Genomic DNA, 15030 nt, shown 5'->3' with positions numbered 1-15030 from the left:
ACTAGGGGTCCCGTGAGCTCAGTTGCGCCCCCCGCATCGATCGGCGTTTGAGCAGCTCTTTCATTCCGCCGCCACAGATACACCTCCGAGGTTCCATTCAGACACCCGACGACCAGTATCCGCAGTCGGAAGTCTTGAATTTATTTTGGAAATATTGTGCCTCTCCGCAGACATTGGAGCACTGTTGGTGTCCAGGAAAATGAGGGTGAGAGTCCGCGGCCCCGCCGGACAGTCTACTATCACCCTGGATGAAGGAGCTACGGTAGGCGAACTTCGAACTCTCATCAGTGAGCAGACAGGACTCGCTGCGTTCGATGTGAAATACGGATATCCGACTCTCCAGCCGCTTCCACTGGACCAATATCAACCGACCCAGAAGATCGCCGAGTTAGGTGTCAATCTGAATGGCGAACAGCTCATTGTCAGCAAAAGAGAAAGAACAAACGAGCCAGCAGGCGATAATCATGCCGGAGCGCAGTCGATCAGGCAACCGTCGGGCGAACAGTTAGGCCGCCCGGCTCATCAGAGCTTCCCAGCGCCCTCAAAGCCGTTGTCCCTCAGTCGAAAGACCTCTGCAGCAGACGTCGAGAGCGATCCTCCCGAAGTACCGTCTCCTGAGCATTCCGGAACCGTCGTCCTCCGTATCATGCCGGACGACAATTCATGCCTCTTCCGTGCGGTTGGCAGTGCGGTCATTGGCGGAATGGATACCATGACCGAGCTCCGCTCAGTAGTGGCTCAGACCATTCAAGAGCAGCAGGACGTTTACTCTGAAGTGGTTCTAGAAAAGAAGCCAGATGATTACTGCCGATGGATCCAAAGCGAGGACGCCTGGGGAGGTGCGATTGAGCTCAGCATACTCAGCAAACACTTTGACATCGAGATCTGCTCGATCGATGTGCAGACTCTTCGGGTAGACCGCTTTAACGAGGGGCGACCGACCCGGTGTATTGTGGTCTACTCCGGAATCCATTACGATACGATTGCACTCTCTCCGTCGGACCCGCCGTTCACTCATGCCTATGCACCACCCGAGTTCGACACCAAGATTTTCGATGCCGCGGATCCAGTGATTCTGGAAAAGGCCCTCGAGCTGTGCAGGATCCTCCAGGCGAGGCATTACTACACTGACACAGCCAGTTTTCGGATTAGATGCAACACTTGCGGTGGCATGTTCGTCGGGGAAAAAGGAGCCACGCAGCATGCGGCTCAAACGGGCCACTATGACTTTGGCGAGGCTGGCTGAGCAAGTTGGAAACGAGGTGGAAAGCGACCGGTAGAAGTCAATACAGATTTACCGTCTGTCTTGTCGATTGGATTTACTCGTCTACCCCAGGACTTCTCGGGGTATGTAAGGTATATATATTGATTATATATCACCGCCGTCCCAATGCAGGAGCGGCATGAACCAGTAGCACATTCCCACAAGCTTGTTAAGAATCCTGTGGAGTTGTCTACCGCAATGCCTCCGGTAATAATGATCTTCGCCCAGCGGTCGAGACCAACGGACAGGCCGTGCGGCGTTGGAAGAGCCATCTGAGGGCGAGCCCAATAGCATTCAGAATGTTTAGTGAGCAGACGGCAGGCCATCAGACGTCGTTATCTCTCCGGCAGACGTCAGGCCTCGTGGGGAGCTGATTGGATCTTAACTCTTGTTAGCCGCTTATCGGCGGAAGAACCGCCGCCACTTGCGCATCCAGAGCTGGGACAACCGATCATCATCAAACCAAGAGCGATGCCCATGGCTCGAGTCCAGCGTCTTTCCTCCCGTGTAGGGGATGAACGAGGCTCATTGCTGGTCCCTGGACCCTGTCAATTCCCTATTGACCAAGCATCGATGCCCAGAGGCGGACCGTCTGGATCTGTGACGTACACGGGCCCGCCTTAAGGTACGGTGGGAGGCGAAACCGTCACCGCTAAGTTGAACGGTCGCTTCGAGCACATAGGACCCCTTCATCACGGGGAAAAGGCTCCTTTCCCCAAGTTCCATTCTTCACGAGCTTCAAAATTGAGGAATTCGGCTCGTACGTCTGACAATGACCTCCTGCCACCTGATCCTATAGTGACTCACTCCAGAGCTTCGTTCTAACCGCCATTGTTCATCAGGTATCTAGCTCCGACTGGCTATCTCGCTCATATAGGCGGCTCTTCGCTCGTTGGGTCGAAGCTGCAAGGCTTTCCTTTTCATTGAAGGATCTTCCTTGTTGAAACGCTATCGAACTGGGTTCGATCACAATGAGCAACAACTCCATATCTTCCATCTCCGGCTCAGATGCTGCCGAAAAAGCTGTTGATGATTCATCGAAGCTGAAAACTTTCGTTTCAATTCTTCGAAAGTACGCATCGATTTGCCCTCAACCTTCTTCTCTTCATTCGCACCCCGCTTGTGTTCCACGTGTGGTGGAGAGCGCATTCTTCGGTTAAATGAAATTATGTTTGCTGACGGAGACTGTTCCACTCGTTGTAGGTTTATCGGTGTTGCAGACATTGCATCCGTTCGCTTTTCTCTACCGTCACACCTTTTAGAACCCACTCCTAACCTAGGTATGCTCTTGTTTATGACATTCCACTACCCACGCTTGGCTTGTCATACCTCATAGCTAATGCGAGGATTAGAATACTGGAACTATCTGGATAGACCAGAAACTTTTGCCAGGTTAGAACATCTGCGCTTCGATTGAGGATGTCCGTCTAACATTGTTTCCCAGCATTGGCACGTCGGATAATGAGTTAGGTCGGATGCTGGAAGTTTTAAGGTTTTGGTTCACCAAAGACCTGGTATGTTCTTAGCCGTAGTCTCTCCTCTGAAAATTCCCTGCTGATAATGAGCCTGGTAGAAATATATCAAGGGAAAGCCATGCAAACCGTACAACTCGACGCTCGGTGAATTTTTTAGGGTTTGTGGCCCCATGAGTGTGATGCGTCTGCAGTCGCTGCAGGCCGTGGCTGATATTGTCGTTTGTTCTTGCAGTCTTACTGGGAAGTTGAGCGTACTAAACCACCCATAATCCCGTCCGGAAACAGTACAACAAATGAGGGTGCAACGGTGGTCGACAGCAGCGATGGCCCAGTGAAGGTCTGTTATCTGACTGAGCAGACGTCTCATCATCCTCCAGTCTCGGCATTCTACATTGATTGTCCGCAACGAGGAGTCTCGGCTCGAGGATTTGACCAGATTAGTGCCAAGTTCACTGGCACAAGCATCCGCATTGGCCCCGGCGAGCATAACCATGGTATTTTTGTGACCCTCGAAAAGCGAGATAACGAAGAATATCAACTCACTCACCCCTGGGCTCACCTTGGCGGCCTGTTGAGGGGCTCAATTTCTATCACAGTAGCGGGGAATTGTTATGTGACCTGCCCGAAAACATGCATCAAAGTCATACTCCAGTACATTGAAGAAGGATGGGTTGGCCGACCCCAGAACCGGGTGGAGGGAGTCATATTCCGATACGACCCCGCAAACGATGACAAGACTAGGATCAAGGATGTATCGCAGAGCGACGTGCTTGCCCGCATCCATGGATGTTGGCGTGAGCAGATATATTACACGTTGCCCGGTTCATCAGAACCTCAACTTCTAGTTGATGTCACACCTCTGTTTCCCGCGAACAAGATTGTTCCACCGGAAGAGCTCCAGCTGCCAAACGAATCTCGCAAATTCTGGTCAAAAGTGACGGCGGCAATTCTGAAGAAACAGTACAATCAGGCAACGAAACTGAAACAGGAGATCGAAGAGCACCAGCGAGAAAAGGCGGCCGCCAGGAAAGCGAAGAATGAAGAATGGAAGCCACGCTTTTTCACCGGAGCCCTGACTCCTGTGGGAAAGCCTGATTTAAACGAGGAAGGAAAGAAAGCTCTCCGGGGTCTGTATGAAGGCGACTTCTACTTGGAGGAGAGTAAGGTTACTGGTGCATAGATTCATGGAATTCATCGCACAGTACATATGGGCTGAGGTTTGGGTGTTAGGCGTTGGGCTTGGGGGTGTCCTAACCATAATTTCAAACAATGTGAAGAATTACTACTTTGGGACCTAATAACTATGGGGGAAAAAAACACCCTCCTTACAGTTTTACGGATAGAAACTGTTGCTATTTCTCTATGGCGCTTGTCATTTTCAATTAGTCCTAGTCCTCGAACCCATGTGCCTCTTGCCACCACATTTCTTACCCTTTGAGTATTTCTGCCTGCATGAGGTAAATAGAATCTTTCAAAATGTGTCTTAAGATTATACAAAATTACGGAGTATACAAATTCAAAGGAGGTATCAAGAGGTGAATAAAACAATTATATTAACACGCCAAAAAAAAATAAGCACAAGCACTTAACAGAAATTATCCATAAAACCAAACCCTAAAAGTAAATACCATCCAAGCCCTTTCATTCCATTTCCAGCGATCAGGATAAAGGTAGTCATATAACCATTATAAACATTTGTCCCGAATCCAGCAGGTTCATCACGCGCTTGCAGTGACCACTCTGAAACCTGCATTCAATGTCTTTGTGATTTCTTCATTCTTATGCGGCAGCAAAGACAAGGCATAAGCTACATCGTTCCACTGTCTTTCTGTTTCACAACGTGCAAGCCTCGCTGCCAACTTTTCTGCAAGCTGCTTCGCATGTTTTTCCTGCAGAGGGCAAGCATATCAGCTACCATGTCGACTTTTATCACCGAGGAACATGTGGAAATGATCAGCAAAAGTAAATCTTACCTTCTCAATAAAGCCAGCAAGGAACTTAATGATTCGTCTCAAAGCGCCTTCATCCATATTCTTCTCAGAACTCAAGAGACTGAATATGTCAACAAAGTGGTTGTAGACCGCATTGTCTTTGGTGGCCAATTCAGTGAAAAACATGCGCGCCAAATCTGCGATCTTCTTGTCACCATCCTCCAAGCATTTGGCCATTTCGCCAAGCTGGCCCTTGACTTTTACCTGTCCAGCCAGGATCAAGAAGGTGAGTGTCATCAGACAGGTGCGCTTGACAGAAGCATCTTCGTCATTGAGTCGACGATAAAGGAAGTCCGTATTTTCATCGATAAGATGGTTGAAGCAGACTGCCATGTCCCCTAAAGCGATAACAGCATTACTGCGTACAATAGGGTCCTCCGATCGCTCCATGATGGTAATGAGCAGTGGCAGGTTCTTTTCACAGTACTCCGCAGACACACACATGAGTTTAGCCATGCACAAAGTGGCCGCTGCCTGTAGATTGCGATCTGGATAGGCATTGCTATTCGCACATATCTCAGTGACCAAAGGCCCAAAGTTAGTCAGTAAGGAATTCTCTCCATAGAGAAGTTCACGTTCACGGATATGAGCCATGGCTTCAGTGAAGTCATCTTCTGTGGTCCCACCGATCAAGTCCAGCTCATTATCTGCTTGGTCGTCCTTTTTCTGCGCAGCCGCGTTAGCCGGCTTGTTCTTCTCTTGCTCGGCCTTTCGACGCTTGAAGTCGAGTTCGCAAAGTTCGAGATGTACAATCTGCTTGATGGCAATATGGCCCACGATGAAGAGAAGCTGTGAGAGGGCCCAGGACGTTGGCTTCGCCTTCGCCGATTGTCCATCAGTAGACGCTGTGTCTGGACGCTGTTCATCGCCCTCAGGGATTGTCTGTGTGGGGGATGGTTGGCGAAGATGAGGCTGAAAGACGAACTTCGTCTTTCGGCGGATGATGTCGGAGCAGAGGACGTCCGGATGTTTCGAGAGCGCGTAAATGGCTCCAATTGCCTGCTCTGCAACCCCGTACCATTCTTTACTATCCGAAGCGATCTCTGTCATCGCAGCCAGTTTCACCAACACGGGATGATCATTAGACAATTTTGCCACACCGCTATCTTTGCTTTTTGCTTGCCGTCCAGGTGCCATTCTCCGGAGCGCGATACACGTATATTTTGCGAGGACCAAATCAGAGCGCCCCAGGCTCCCGAGGCCAATCCGCAGCATTGCCTCGGTCTCCTTCACGACGACCTCTGGATCGGCTAAAGCGAGCATTCCGAGGACAATGATTGCACCTCTACGCTGCGTCTTTGATATCTCCCTCTTCTGCACACTGTAAACCTGCCAGAGTTTTGCAACAACAGCATCTGATATGTGGCCTGCTTTCATCATCATGCTGAGGAGCTGTTCTAGACACGTCAACTCCGCGGGGGTAGCACCAAATGTGAGACTGATCATATTGCGAGCAATATAGTTTGCCGCGTCGTTTGGACTGAAGGAATCAGGTGCATCGAAAAAAAGCCCCTTGTAGCAGTCAATCAGATGAGTCTGAACTCCTTTGCCTTCGTCACTGTTTCCCTTCGTCCAGATGAGTCGAAGCATTCGTCGAATTCCGGTCCGTGCAGTCTCAACCTTGTACGCGTCAATCACGACGAAAAAGTCCATCGCTTCAATCACCTCACTCTTATTTCGAGATGAGAGCAACTGGCACACGATTCGTGAAGCCGAGTGCAGAACCTGTATAAAGCGAATCGCCTCGAGATAGTATTTTCTGGTTAATTGAAGCCTCGCGAGCAGTTCCGATGTTGCGGCTTCCTCGGCTGCCTTTTGCATCGCCGCGGCTTTCTGCTCCTCAGTCATTCTTGGGGCCTTTGAGGGAGAGTCATCCGGCATCTGTGTCGCGTCGTCCAACAGTTCACTGTCAACTTGAGTTTCACCTAGGCCAGGTGTCTCTGGTGGAGGTTTAAGAGCATTCAGCTCAGCCTCAACAGCCTCAAGTCTGGCAGCCCAATCTTTATAGGACAACTGCCCACCGTGCATGACGCTGAACGGATGGGTGGATACCAGTTTCGCTAGCAACTTGATGGCATTCCTTCGCACATTACTGCTTTTGTCTTCAAGACTCCTTGCTGCCAATTCTGCAGCAGTTTGCCGGCGCTTGGGAAACTTTTGCTCCAACTCACAGAGTCTCATATAGACTTGAATGGCCCGACAGCGGCAGTAGGGATTGATGTCCAGAAACCGCTCCTCGAGAACATCAAAGAAGGCATTGATTTGAGTTTTATAGTTCTCGCTCCTCTCGTCCTCCTTACTGAGATCGGCGATGAGGTTTCCACAGACTTCGATAATGGCGCAACGTAAAGTGTAGGACTAAGAGCCGATTAGTCGTGTGCTCAGCTTCTGAAAGAGACCTGGGAATTACCTCGCTATCAAGCTGTTTGGCTAGAAGTGTCATCTGCTTAATGACAAGCCGGGGAGCAAGTTCTGACAGTTTCACGATGAATGTGGAGACCGACTTCGGGCCTCTTGTGTCATTGGAGTTAAACTCCTTGTTTGCAAGTTCCCTGTGGCGGCGTCAGTAACAATTCTGCTGCGGATCAGAACGGTTCGGACCTTAGGATCTCATCTGCTAGCTGAGTATGATCGTATTGCTCTGCAAGAATGTGCAAGAACTCGGCCATTGGCTCTGAAAGATGTTCAAAATAGGTCAGGCTCTGCACAATTGATGTTTGTGCCCCTGCAGATGCTGTCAGCGGAGTCCGATTAACCAAGCTGCTGAGATCATACCAAAGGCATGGCCATGGTGCTTCACTGCGATGCACAGTACTTTGAAGGCATGCATTCGAATTGCCATGTTCTTTACGCGCTGCTCGTTCTCGAAGAGGAGGTATACAGAACGGGTGAACAGATTCACAAAGGTGTCGCGATCAGAAGTAGTCAAGAAAATCTTTCCCAATTTGAGCTTCAAAACCTTGCACATAGTTTCCATGGAGATCTGGATCTGTGCCGTCCAGTCCCAGTTGCCATCTTTGACGCCTGTCCTCGGCTTCCCGGCCTTCCCAGGGCCTCGACGGACCGGAGCGGTGCTTGTAGGCTTCTCCGCAGCCTTTACTTCCACTGCAGAGAGCGCCCATTGCAGAAGAAAGCCGTACATCTCTAGCAACTGTTTGTGTTGCTGAATCGCTTCCTGCTCATCAGCCTCGAGATCACTATGGATGATATCCGCTTCGACGGCGAGACCGGAGACAATCAAATCGAGGATTTTGCTGAGGCTCTTGGATGGTAATACAGCGCAACATCTGGAGGGATTTCGCAATTCAGTTTCAAGTCCACCTTGTTGTTGGGGGGGGGGGGTTGGGAGAGGGTAGGGCGCACTTTAACAGGAATTGTAACGAATCAAAGAAGGATGGCCTCATCAGGGCCTCCGGGTTTTCAGCGATGCCATCCACGATCGGATTTACCACGCTATCGACCAGCGCTGTCGATAACAGTTCGGGGTCATTTTCGCAATCAAAAAGTTCCGGGTCAGCATCCGGGGTAGGGACTGAAGCAGGGTCGCTGAGATAATGTTTCAACGATTCATTGATATCGAAGCCTATTCTGTCCTCCATGGTCGGTGATGCTAAGCCAGAAGACCAGCAGTGTCACCACAAAATATTGGTGAGCTACGAGTGTGAGTGTTGATGGAGGAGCAGCAGCAGAAGCTACATAGTGGGGACCCGCCCGCGGTGTTGATAATTGATCGTGCCGCCTCTGTTTGTGTTTTCCCGTTTTCGTCTGGTGGGTTACGGTCTAGCCCGGTAAGGGATAGTTCCGCCTGCTGACGCGGTGGTTTGTTCAGGCGATCAAAGGATCCTCGCGTCCTTCAACCTCGAGCGCGTAAGTGCTCAAACCTTCGTAATTAATAATAATAATATTCTTGCCGAAGGACTTGGGCATTGGTGGTTTCTCAAAGTTGAGGGAAATTGCGGTGCAGCCAAAGAACGTATTATCGAGCGCATAACAAGTAAAATAGAACGGTGAAAAGTGGAAGCACCAGATGCACACTACGGAGTCCTAGATACAGTGTACAAGGCACCCTGGGTTAGGTACCTAGGAAGGCAAGGTAGTAGGTAAAATAATAATATCATTACCTCTTATTTCTGAGTGCTCTGGCGCACTTTGTGACGAAAACATAAGACAGCCCGCCCATGCCATTTCTGGCGATATCGCTCGGGATCCATTCGGTCCGCGTTGCGTCAACAGCAGACAATTGTCTTCACAAACATACCCCTGCGTTATGATAAATCCCTTTGCAACCCTGCTGCCATCTTTCAACCTTGATACGGACGTGGCGTCGACTGAGTATTGAAGACTGACATCGTCTTGCAGATAGTCTTCACAATACGGACTTATTTCGACTCGGACAAAACATCCTTTCCCCACTTTATTGCCCGCCGGCGGTCCTCCAGCTTCGTTCTTCTCCACAAAGATCAGGATCATGTTGAATGTACAGGGAGCGGATTCGTTTAGAGCCCACGAAGACGCTTCGCGTCAGTTGTCGAGTGAAGTCAACGGAACTGGCAAAGACAGAGTACCCAAGGAGAGCAATGCTTCCCCGAATGATCCTGCGGAAAGTGACAATGAATACGAGATTCCTGAGGAAGATGTTGATGAGTCGGTCAAAGAGGATATGAGGAAGCTTGAGGAGACATTTCCTGGAATTTCAGAGCAATTTCGCCTGGTCAATCGAATTGGAGAGGGTACATGTCCCCTTGCTCTTGAGAAAACGTCTTCCCACTGACATTGGCCTTTCAAAGGAACCTTCTCTACCGTTTATAAAGCCGAAGACCTCCTCTACGATCGCTATCAGAATGACTGGGATCTCGACAAGGATCTTGACAATGATCAGTGGGAGGCTCCTCCGTCCAAAAAGCGCAGACTGGGCGATAATCCGGGGGAGTCGTTGTCCAGTAACCGGAAAAAGAAACCTCGATATGTGGCACTAAAGAAGATTTATGTGACGAGCAGCCCACTCCGGATCCAAAACGAACTCGAACTATTGCATGATCTTCGAGGATGCAAGAATGTATGCCCGCTGATCACGGCTTTCCGGCATCAGGACCAAGTGGTCGCAGTTTTGCCCTTCTTTCCGCACACCGACTTTCGCATCCAATACCGCACGTTCATGGTTGCTGATATGCGCCATTATTTCCGTTCTCTGTTTACAGCGTTAGCCTCAGTTCATAAACACGGCATCTTGCACCGGGATATCAAGCCTACGTAAGAGGAGATTCCCATGAAATCGGGCAAACAAATGCTGAACTAGAGCTTTAGAAATTTTCTTTACAATCCTGAACGTCGAGAGGGAGTCTTAGTTGATTTTGGGCTGGCAGAGGTGAGGTTTCTCATATCTTTTTCTTCATATCTTTTTTTTATGTCCTTGCTTGGTGGGATTACATATCAGAGGACGGTGATATCTAACCTAGTCGTTTGCGATACATTAGCGCCAGGGATCTGATTATAGTGGGCCATGTCTCTGTACCTATCCCCCCCATATACGCAGACAAAAGCTGCTAGGAAGCTACTACTCTTCCCATTCAGCGACGCAGTCAACGGGGTATCCCAAGAACGATTCAAGACCATCACGACGAGCAAACCGAGCTGGCACCCGTGGGTTTCGAGCTCCAGAAGTGCTTTTCAAGTGCACTTCTCAGACAACGAAGATAGACATGTGGTCTGCCGGAGTGATTCTGCTCACCTTACTCGGCAGACGCTTCCCCTTCTTCAATTCTGCAGATGACGTCGATGCAATGATTGAAATGGCAAGCATTTTCGGTACTCGCCGCATGAAGGCAGCTGCAGCAATGCATGGGCAGATCTTTGAAACAAACATCCCTACAATTGGAGAGAAGGGTTACGGCTGGGAGAAGCTGGTGATCTGGTCGAGTTGTGTGCAGGACCTCACCGAGAGTGAGAAACAGGCCATTCGTCTACTTAGCGGGCTCATGGAGTTGGACCCCACCAAGCGGCTCAGCGCCCGAGAAGCGCTGCAGCATGAGTTCTTTACAGATCCTATTGATCACGACGTGGAATGGGGCGGTCACCCCGAAAGCAACGATGAAGGCGGAGAGTCTTCCGGCGATGATGATGAGGCAGCAGAAGGAAGGGATGAAATGGCCATGCTTTGATGTTCATGTACTGTACATACAATATCACAGAACCATGTCCGGCTCTTATGTCTTATAATACTAATATTGTGAATATGATGCTGAGGGCTGTAGATCACGGAAGTCACCACAAGAGCCCTGCAAACAAACGGTTGCTGCATTGCTGCAGCCGCTAAGGGCCGTCGAGCAAAGATCAAGCCAGCAATATGAATGATGTGTGCGTGCTTGGGGAAATTTAAAGTACATTTGTGGCTGGTCTGGCTTTGATTATTACCTCCCAAGTACGACTATCTCATGCAGGACCATTTTCAGCCCAATCAACGTTCGCTATCCATGGGATGTATGTATGTACAGTACATGTACATATGTACATTACTCTGTAGGTAGCTTGCCACAAGACTATCACGTGAACGACATATGTGAATCTGGTGTCATCATAGCTGCGACCATATGATCTGAGAATGAGACATACCTTATATAACTAACTTCTTGGGCTAACATCTTCTAGGTCACAAACACTCCTGTCTATTTCAACCCTTTCAAAGCTTTGTTCCCTTGCAACACGTGAGGACGCTCATTGGCATGGTGCTACTACATCTTGCTGTTGGATATTAGAATACTCAAATTCAGGCTGAAATAGACATTTTAATACGTCATCATTTACGCAGCGAGCATTGCACCCAGCTCGCCTCCTTTTGAAGTTTTGATCGTGGGTTTGAACCGGATACTTGCTAAGAGGGCCATCTCAATGGCTTGGTTCTGTTCCGGCTCGACCAATACCGAGCTCATCGAGAACCTGTATAGCTCGGGTCTCATCAAGAATGAGCGGGTGAAACGGGCCATGCTTGGAGTGAGCATTTTACCATCCCCTACCCCGGAAACCCCTCCCCCCGCTTTTTGTGCCCCTCCGTCTTGGACCAATACCCCTTCTAGCTATTTGCTGCATTCAGCAGCTAAAGGATCCTCTCTAGATTACTGATGGGGAGAACCTTCTATTTCCCACAATAGATAACTCGGGGGTTTGTTTTATTGGAGCTTGGGCTGACAAGTAAAACGTTATGTCAAGGTTGACCGCGCTCACTACTCTCCGTCTAATCCATATTCCGACTCTCCCCAGCCTATCGGTTATGGCGCGACCATTTCCGCGCCACATATGCACGGTCATGCTTGCGAGTATCTGATCGACTTTCTGCATCCAGGCTCCCGGGTTCTGGATATTGGATCCGGTTCAGGCTACTTGACTCATGTCTTCGCAAATTTGATCACGGATTCCTCGTCGCCACCAAGTGACGCTGATGGTCATGTCATTGGGATCGACCATATCCAAGAACTGGTCGACCTTGCTCGCAATAACATGCAGAAGTCTGCCGATGGTCGCAAGTTCTTGGAGTCCGGAAAGGTCAAGTTCGTCACTGGGGACGGTCGACTCGGCTGGAAGGAAGGCGGTCCGTACGACGTCATTCATGTAGGCGCCGCCGCAGAGACCCTTCATCCCACGTTGGTAGAGCAGCTACGTGCTCCAGGTCGGATGTTCATTCCAATCGAATCGGGAAATGTAGACAAGGCGCTCAGGGCAGGTGGGACTGGGTGGTCCACAGCATATCTGGGTCGTGGATAAGAAGCGGATGGATCGGTGCACAAAGAGAAAGTGTTTGCTGTGAGCTACGTTCCATTGACCGATGCGCCGTCTAAGAAGTAATCCATTCTATGTTATTGTTTTCTGTTCTGTCGACTGGTTTCGCATATATCTCGATATACGATATGAAGAAATTCAGTTAAAACTCAATAGCATCGAAGTTCGTTTTCCAAAAAAAAAACAAATCCCATGTAGGAGTATTCTTAATATTTCGCCTAATGACTCCTTGAGACATTGCTTATTTTATTACACAAACACGAATGGGAAAGTCGGAAGCGAGACACCCGTTGGAATATGAAAGGAGAAAACAAGACATATTCACCAATTCCTTCGCCTTTGAACACCACACTCCTCAGTAACTAAATCAATACCGTAGCCAACCCTTTTGCATAATGGTCTAGAAAATGCCCACAATTCAAAGTATGAAGATGAAACAGACCTGGACAAACATGTCCAATAAAAATTCTAGCCAAAGGGAAATCCGCCAGGAAAGTTGAATCCTTGGCCTGTGAATTTGAATTGCGGTCCACCTCCTTGCTGGAAGAAAAATTGCTGCCGCCCATGTCCCTGACCAAAGGGGTAGCCTTGGAACGGATTGCCTCCCCTTTGAGAATGGGGATCGTTGGGATCGTCACCACTGTCGTAGCGGCCCTTCAGTTCGGGGTCAGAGAGGACTTCATAGGCTTCGTTTATAGCGGCCATCTTCTTCTCAGCTTCCTCCTTAGTCATGCCTTGGGCAATAGCCTTGTCTGGATGATAGATTTTCGTGAGCTTCCGATAAGCCCGCTTGATGGTCCGCTCATCTGCGTCACGGCTCACTCCCAAAACCTTATAGTAGTCCTTCTGTTTCGATCTCTTTAGCAAGACATGCGCCTTTTGCAGAAGATCCTGGATTTCACCGGAGTTCTGGTGATACTCCTTGGCAGTGTTGAGCGTATCAATCGCCTTTTCAAAATTGTCCTCATCAAGGAAGACCTGGGCCTGGAAGAGGAGGCCATGAAGAGATTGAGGATTACGTTGTAATGCCTCAGAGCAGTAGGTCTTCGCCGGTTTTTGCAAGCTCATCTGTCCCGGAGTCATGGTTAGTTAGTTTCGGTCGAGATCAAGATAAGGGCAAAGAGGAACATACACCTCGATAAGCCTCACAAGCGCTCTCAATCAGGAATATGTACAGATTATCAGGAGCCTTAGGATGGATGAGACCAGACTCTCTGGCTTCTTTCACATCCTGCTTGACATCCTCTATCAGACCACTCTCTTCTTGATTTCCAACCATCAGGTTCGCCGCATTGCTGAATTTTCGTTTCTCCATGAGGTTCAAGAGCTTCTCCAGTCTCTTGACAAGCTGTTTTTGCCTGCGGAAAAGACGGCTACAGGCCTTAGAGTCCGGGTCGGAATGCAGGCATTTTCGGATTTGGGCTACACCACGATCAGTATCCCCCAACGCGTAAAAAAGCATCGAGGAGATCTGCAGATGTGGTTCCACCGAGCCGGGAGAAATGTGAAGAACATGGCCCAGGTCACTAAGGGCTTCCTGAATGTCGCCCTTCTCAAAGCGGCATCGTGCCCGTGTCTGTCGCAGACTCAAAGCAGTATTCGCCTTCATGATGGCTATCCCCGCCTGAGTCACACAGGTCTCCCAATCACCTTTTCTTTCAGCTTCCTCTGCTAGTCCAGCAGCAGTTTGTGCTTCCTCAAGCTCCTTGTATTCGGCTGAGGATCGCTTACCGGCCTTGTCGAGGTCTTTCTTTGCGCCAGCCCAATCCGCAGATCTCGTCTTGATACGGGCACGCTGAATCAGGGCTTCCTCAAAATCAGGTTTGAGATCCAATACACGGTTAAAGTCATCCGCCGCCTGTGCGTCTCGTCCAAGGGAAAGATATGTAGCCCCGCGTTGAAAGATAGTAAGGTAATTGGTCGGATCCCGCGCGATAGCGGCATCAAAATAGAGAAGAGCGTTTCGCGGAGAACCTCCTGCGAGGTGGGATTTTGCTGACGAGATTAAGGAAGATAGAGGCATATCGGCAGGGATATCCGAAGCTTGTAAGCAATGCCCATTGTGGAGGCATGCCAACAAGAAGGCCAGGGATGTCAATGAGACTCGCATTATGAATGGCAGCAAATAGCCCGTGGAAGGATTGCAAATGACGGTAGAGTCGCAGCAAGATAAGTAGATCCTTGACGAGGCGACTGTTCACATTATTGCGGTCACCAGGGGCGAGATGTTGGTGGAATGTCAAATGTCGTCCATATATGTACTCTTGTAGTCTGGCCTTTACGATAAGAGACATAATAGTGGTATCATTACTCGTAATTACCGTACGTGCAGGCGTGTTCCTTTCCCCACGTGACTTTACGCGTTCTACCTAGTCAAAAATGTCTGAAAATGTATCCAATACTTTGTACAGACTACAAATCGTTTATTTCAATAAATAATACTGAACAGAGTACTCTGGTGAGAGCAATGAGTATGGGTCTTTAAACGCCCGAGTCCTAGCTACTAATTGAACTCACGGAAATAATATAT

General features: G+C 49.3%; 6 protein-coding genes across 6 annotated transcripts; 4 read left to right on the top strand and 2 right to left on the bottom strand.

Annotated features, from left to right (window-relative positions):
• Positions 1–199: 199 nt before the first annotated feature.
• On the top strand, positions 200–1246 carry T310_0226 (OTU-like cysteine protease; the record flags this gene model as incomplete). The annotated part of the gene is made up of 1 exon (XM_013476906.1): positions 200–1246. One exon carries the CDS (start codon positions 200–202, stop codon positions 1244–1246), a length of 1047 nt encoding a protein of 348 aa, XP_013332360.1.
• A 989-nt stretch (positions 1247–2235) lies between these two features.
• On the top strand, positions 2236–3919 carry T310_0225 (uncharacterized protein; the record flags this gene model as incomplete). The annotated part of the gene is made up of 6 exons (XM_013476905.1): positions 2236–2336; positions 2468–2544; positions 2617–2656; positions 2709–2778; positions 2838–2897; positions 2972–3919. 6 exons carry the CDS (start codon positions 2236–2238, stop codon positions 3917–3919), a joined length of 1296 nt encoding a protein of 431 aa, XP_013332359.1.
• A 538-nt stretch (positions 3920–4457) lies between these two features.
• T310_0224 (Condensin complex subunit 1) lies at positions 4458–8329 on the bottom strand (the record flags this gene model as incomplete). Its single annotated transcript, XM_013476904.1, has 6 exons — positions 4458–4628; positions 4713–7088; positions 7141–7282; positions 7332–7455; positions 7506–8017; positions 8094–8329. 6 exons carry the CDS (start codon positions 8327–8329, stop codon positions 4458–4460), a joined length of 3561 nt encoding a protein of 1186 aa, XP_013332358.1.
• Positions 8330–9198: 869 nt separating this feature from the next.
• Positions 9199–10888, top strand: T310_0223 (Cell cycle protein kinase; the record flags this gene model as incomplete). Its single annotated transcript, XM_013476903.1, has 4 exons — positions 9199–9460; positions 9542–9980; positions 10035–10095; positions 10211–10888. The coding sequence occupies 4 exons, from the start codon at positions 9199–9201 to the stop codon at positions 10886–10888; spliced, it is 1440 nt and encodes a 479-aa protein (XP_013332357.1).
• A 727-nt stretch (positions 10889–11615) lies between these two features.
• T310_0222 (Protein-L-isoaspartate(D-aspartate) O-methyltransferase) lies at positions 11616–12485 on the top strand (the record flags this gene model as incomplete). Its single annotated transcript, XM_013476902.1, has 3 exons — positions 11616–11717; positions 11839–11886; positions 11934–12485. The coding sequence occupies 3 exons, from the start codon at positions 11616–11618 to the stop codon at positions 12483–12485; spliced, it is 702 nt and encodes a 233-aa protein (XP_013332356.1).
• A 483-nt stretch (positions 12486–12968) lies between these two features.
• T310_0221 (DsRNA-activated protein kinase inhibitor P58) lies at positions 12969–14610 on the bottom strand (the record flags this gene model as incomplete). The annotated part of the gene is made up of 2 exons (XM_013476901.1): positions 12969–13568; positions 13633–14610. 2 exons carry the CDS (start codon positions 14608–14610, stop codon positions 12969–12971), a joined length of 1578 nt encoding a protein of 525 aa, XP_013332355.1.
• Between the last annotated feature and the right edge of the window lie 420 nt (positions 14611–15030).

The sequence above is a fragment of the Rasamsonia emersonii genome, assembly GCF_000968595.1.
Source record: "Rasamsonia emersonii CBS 393.64 chromosome Unknown ctg1118621759670, whole genome shotgun sequence".
NCBI lineage: Eukaryota > Fungi > Ascomycota > Eurotiomycetes > Eurotiales > Trichocomaceae > Rasamsonia > Rasamsonia emersonii.
The sequence above is the reverse complement of the archived record's forward strand: the minus strand, read 5'-3'. Positions and strand labels throughout refer to the sequence as shown.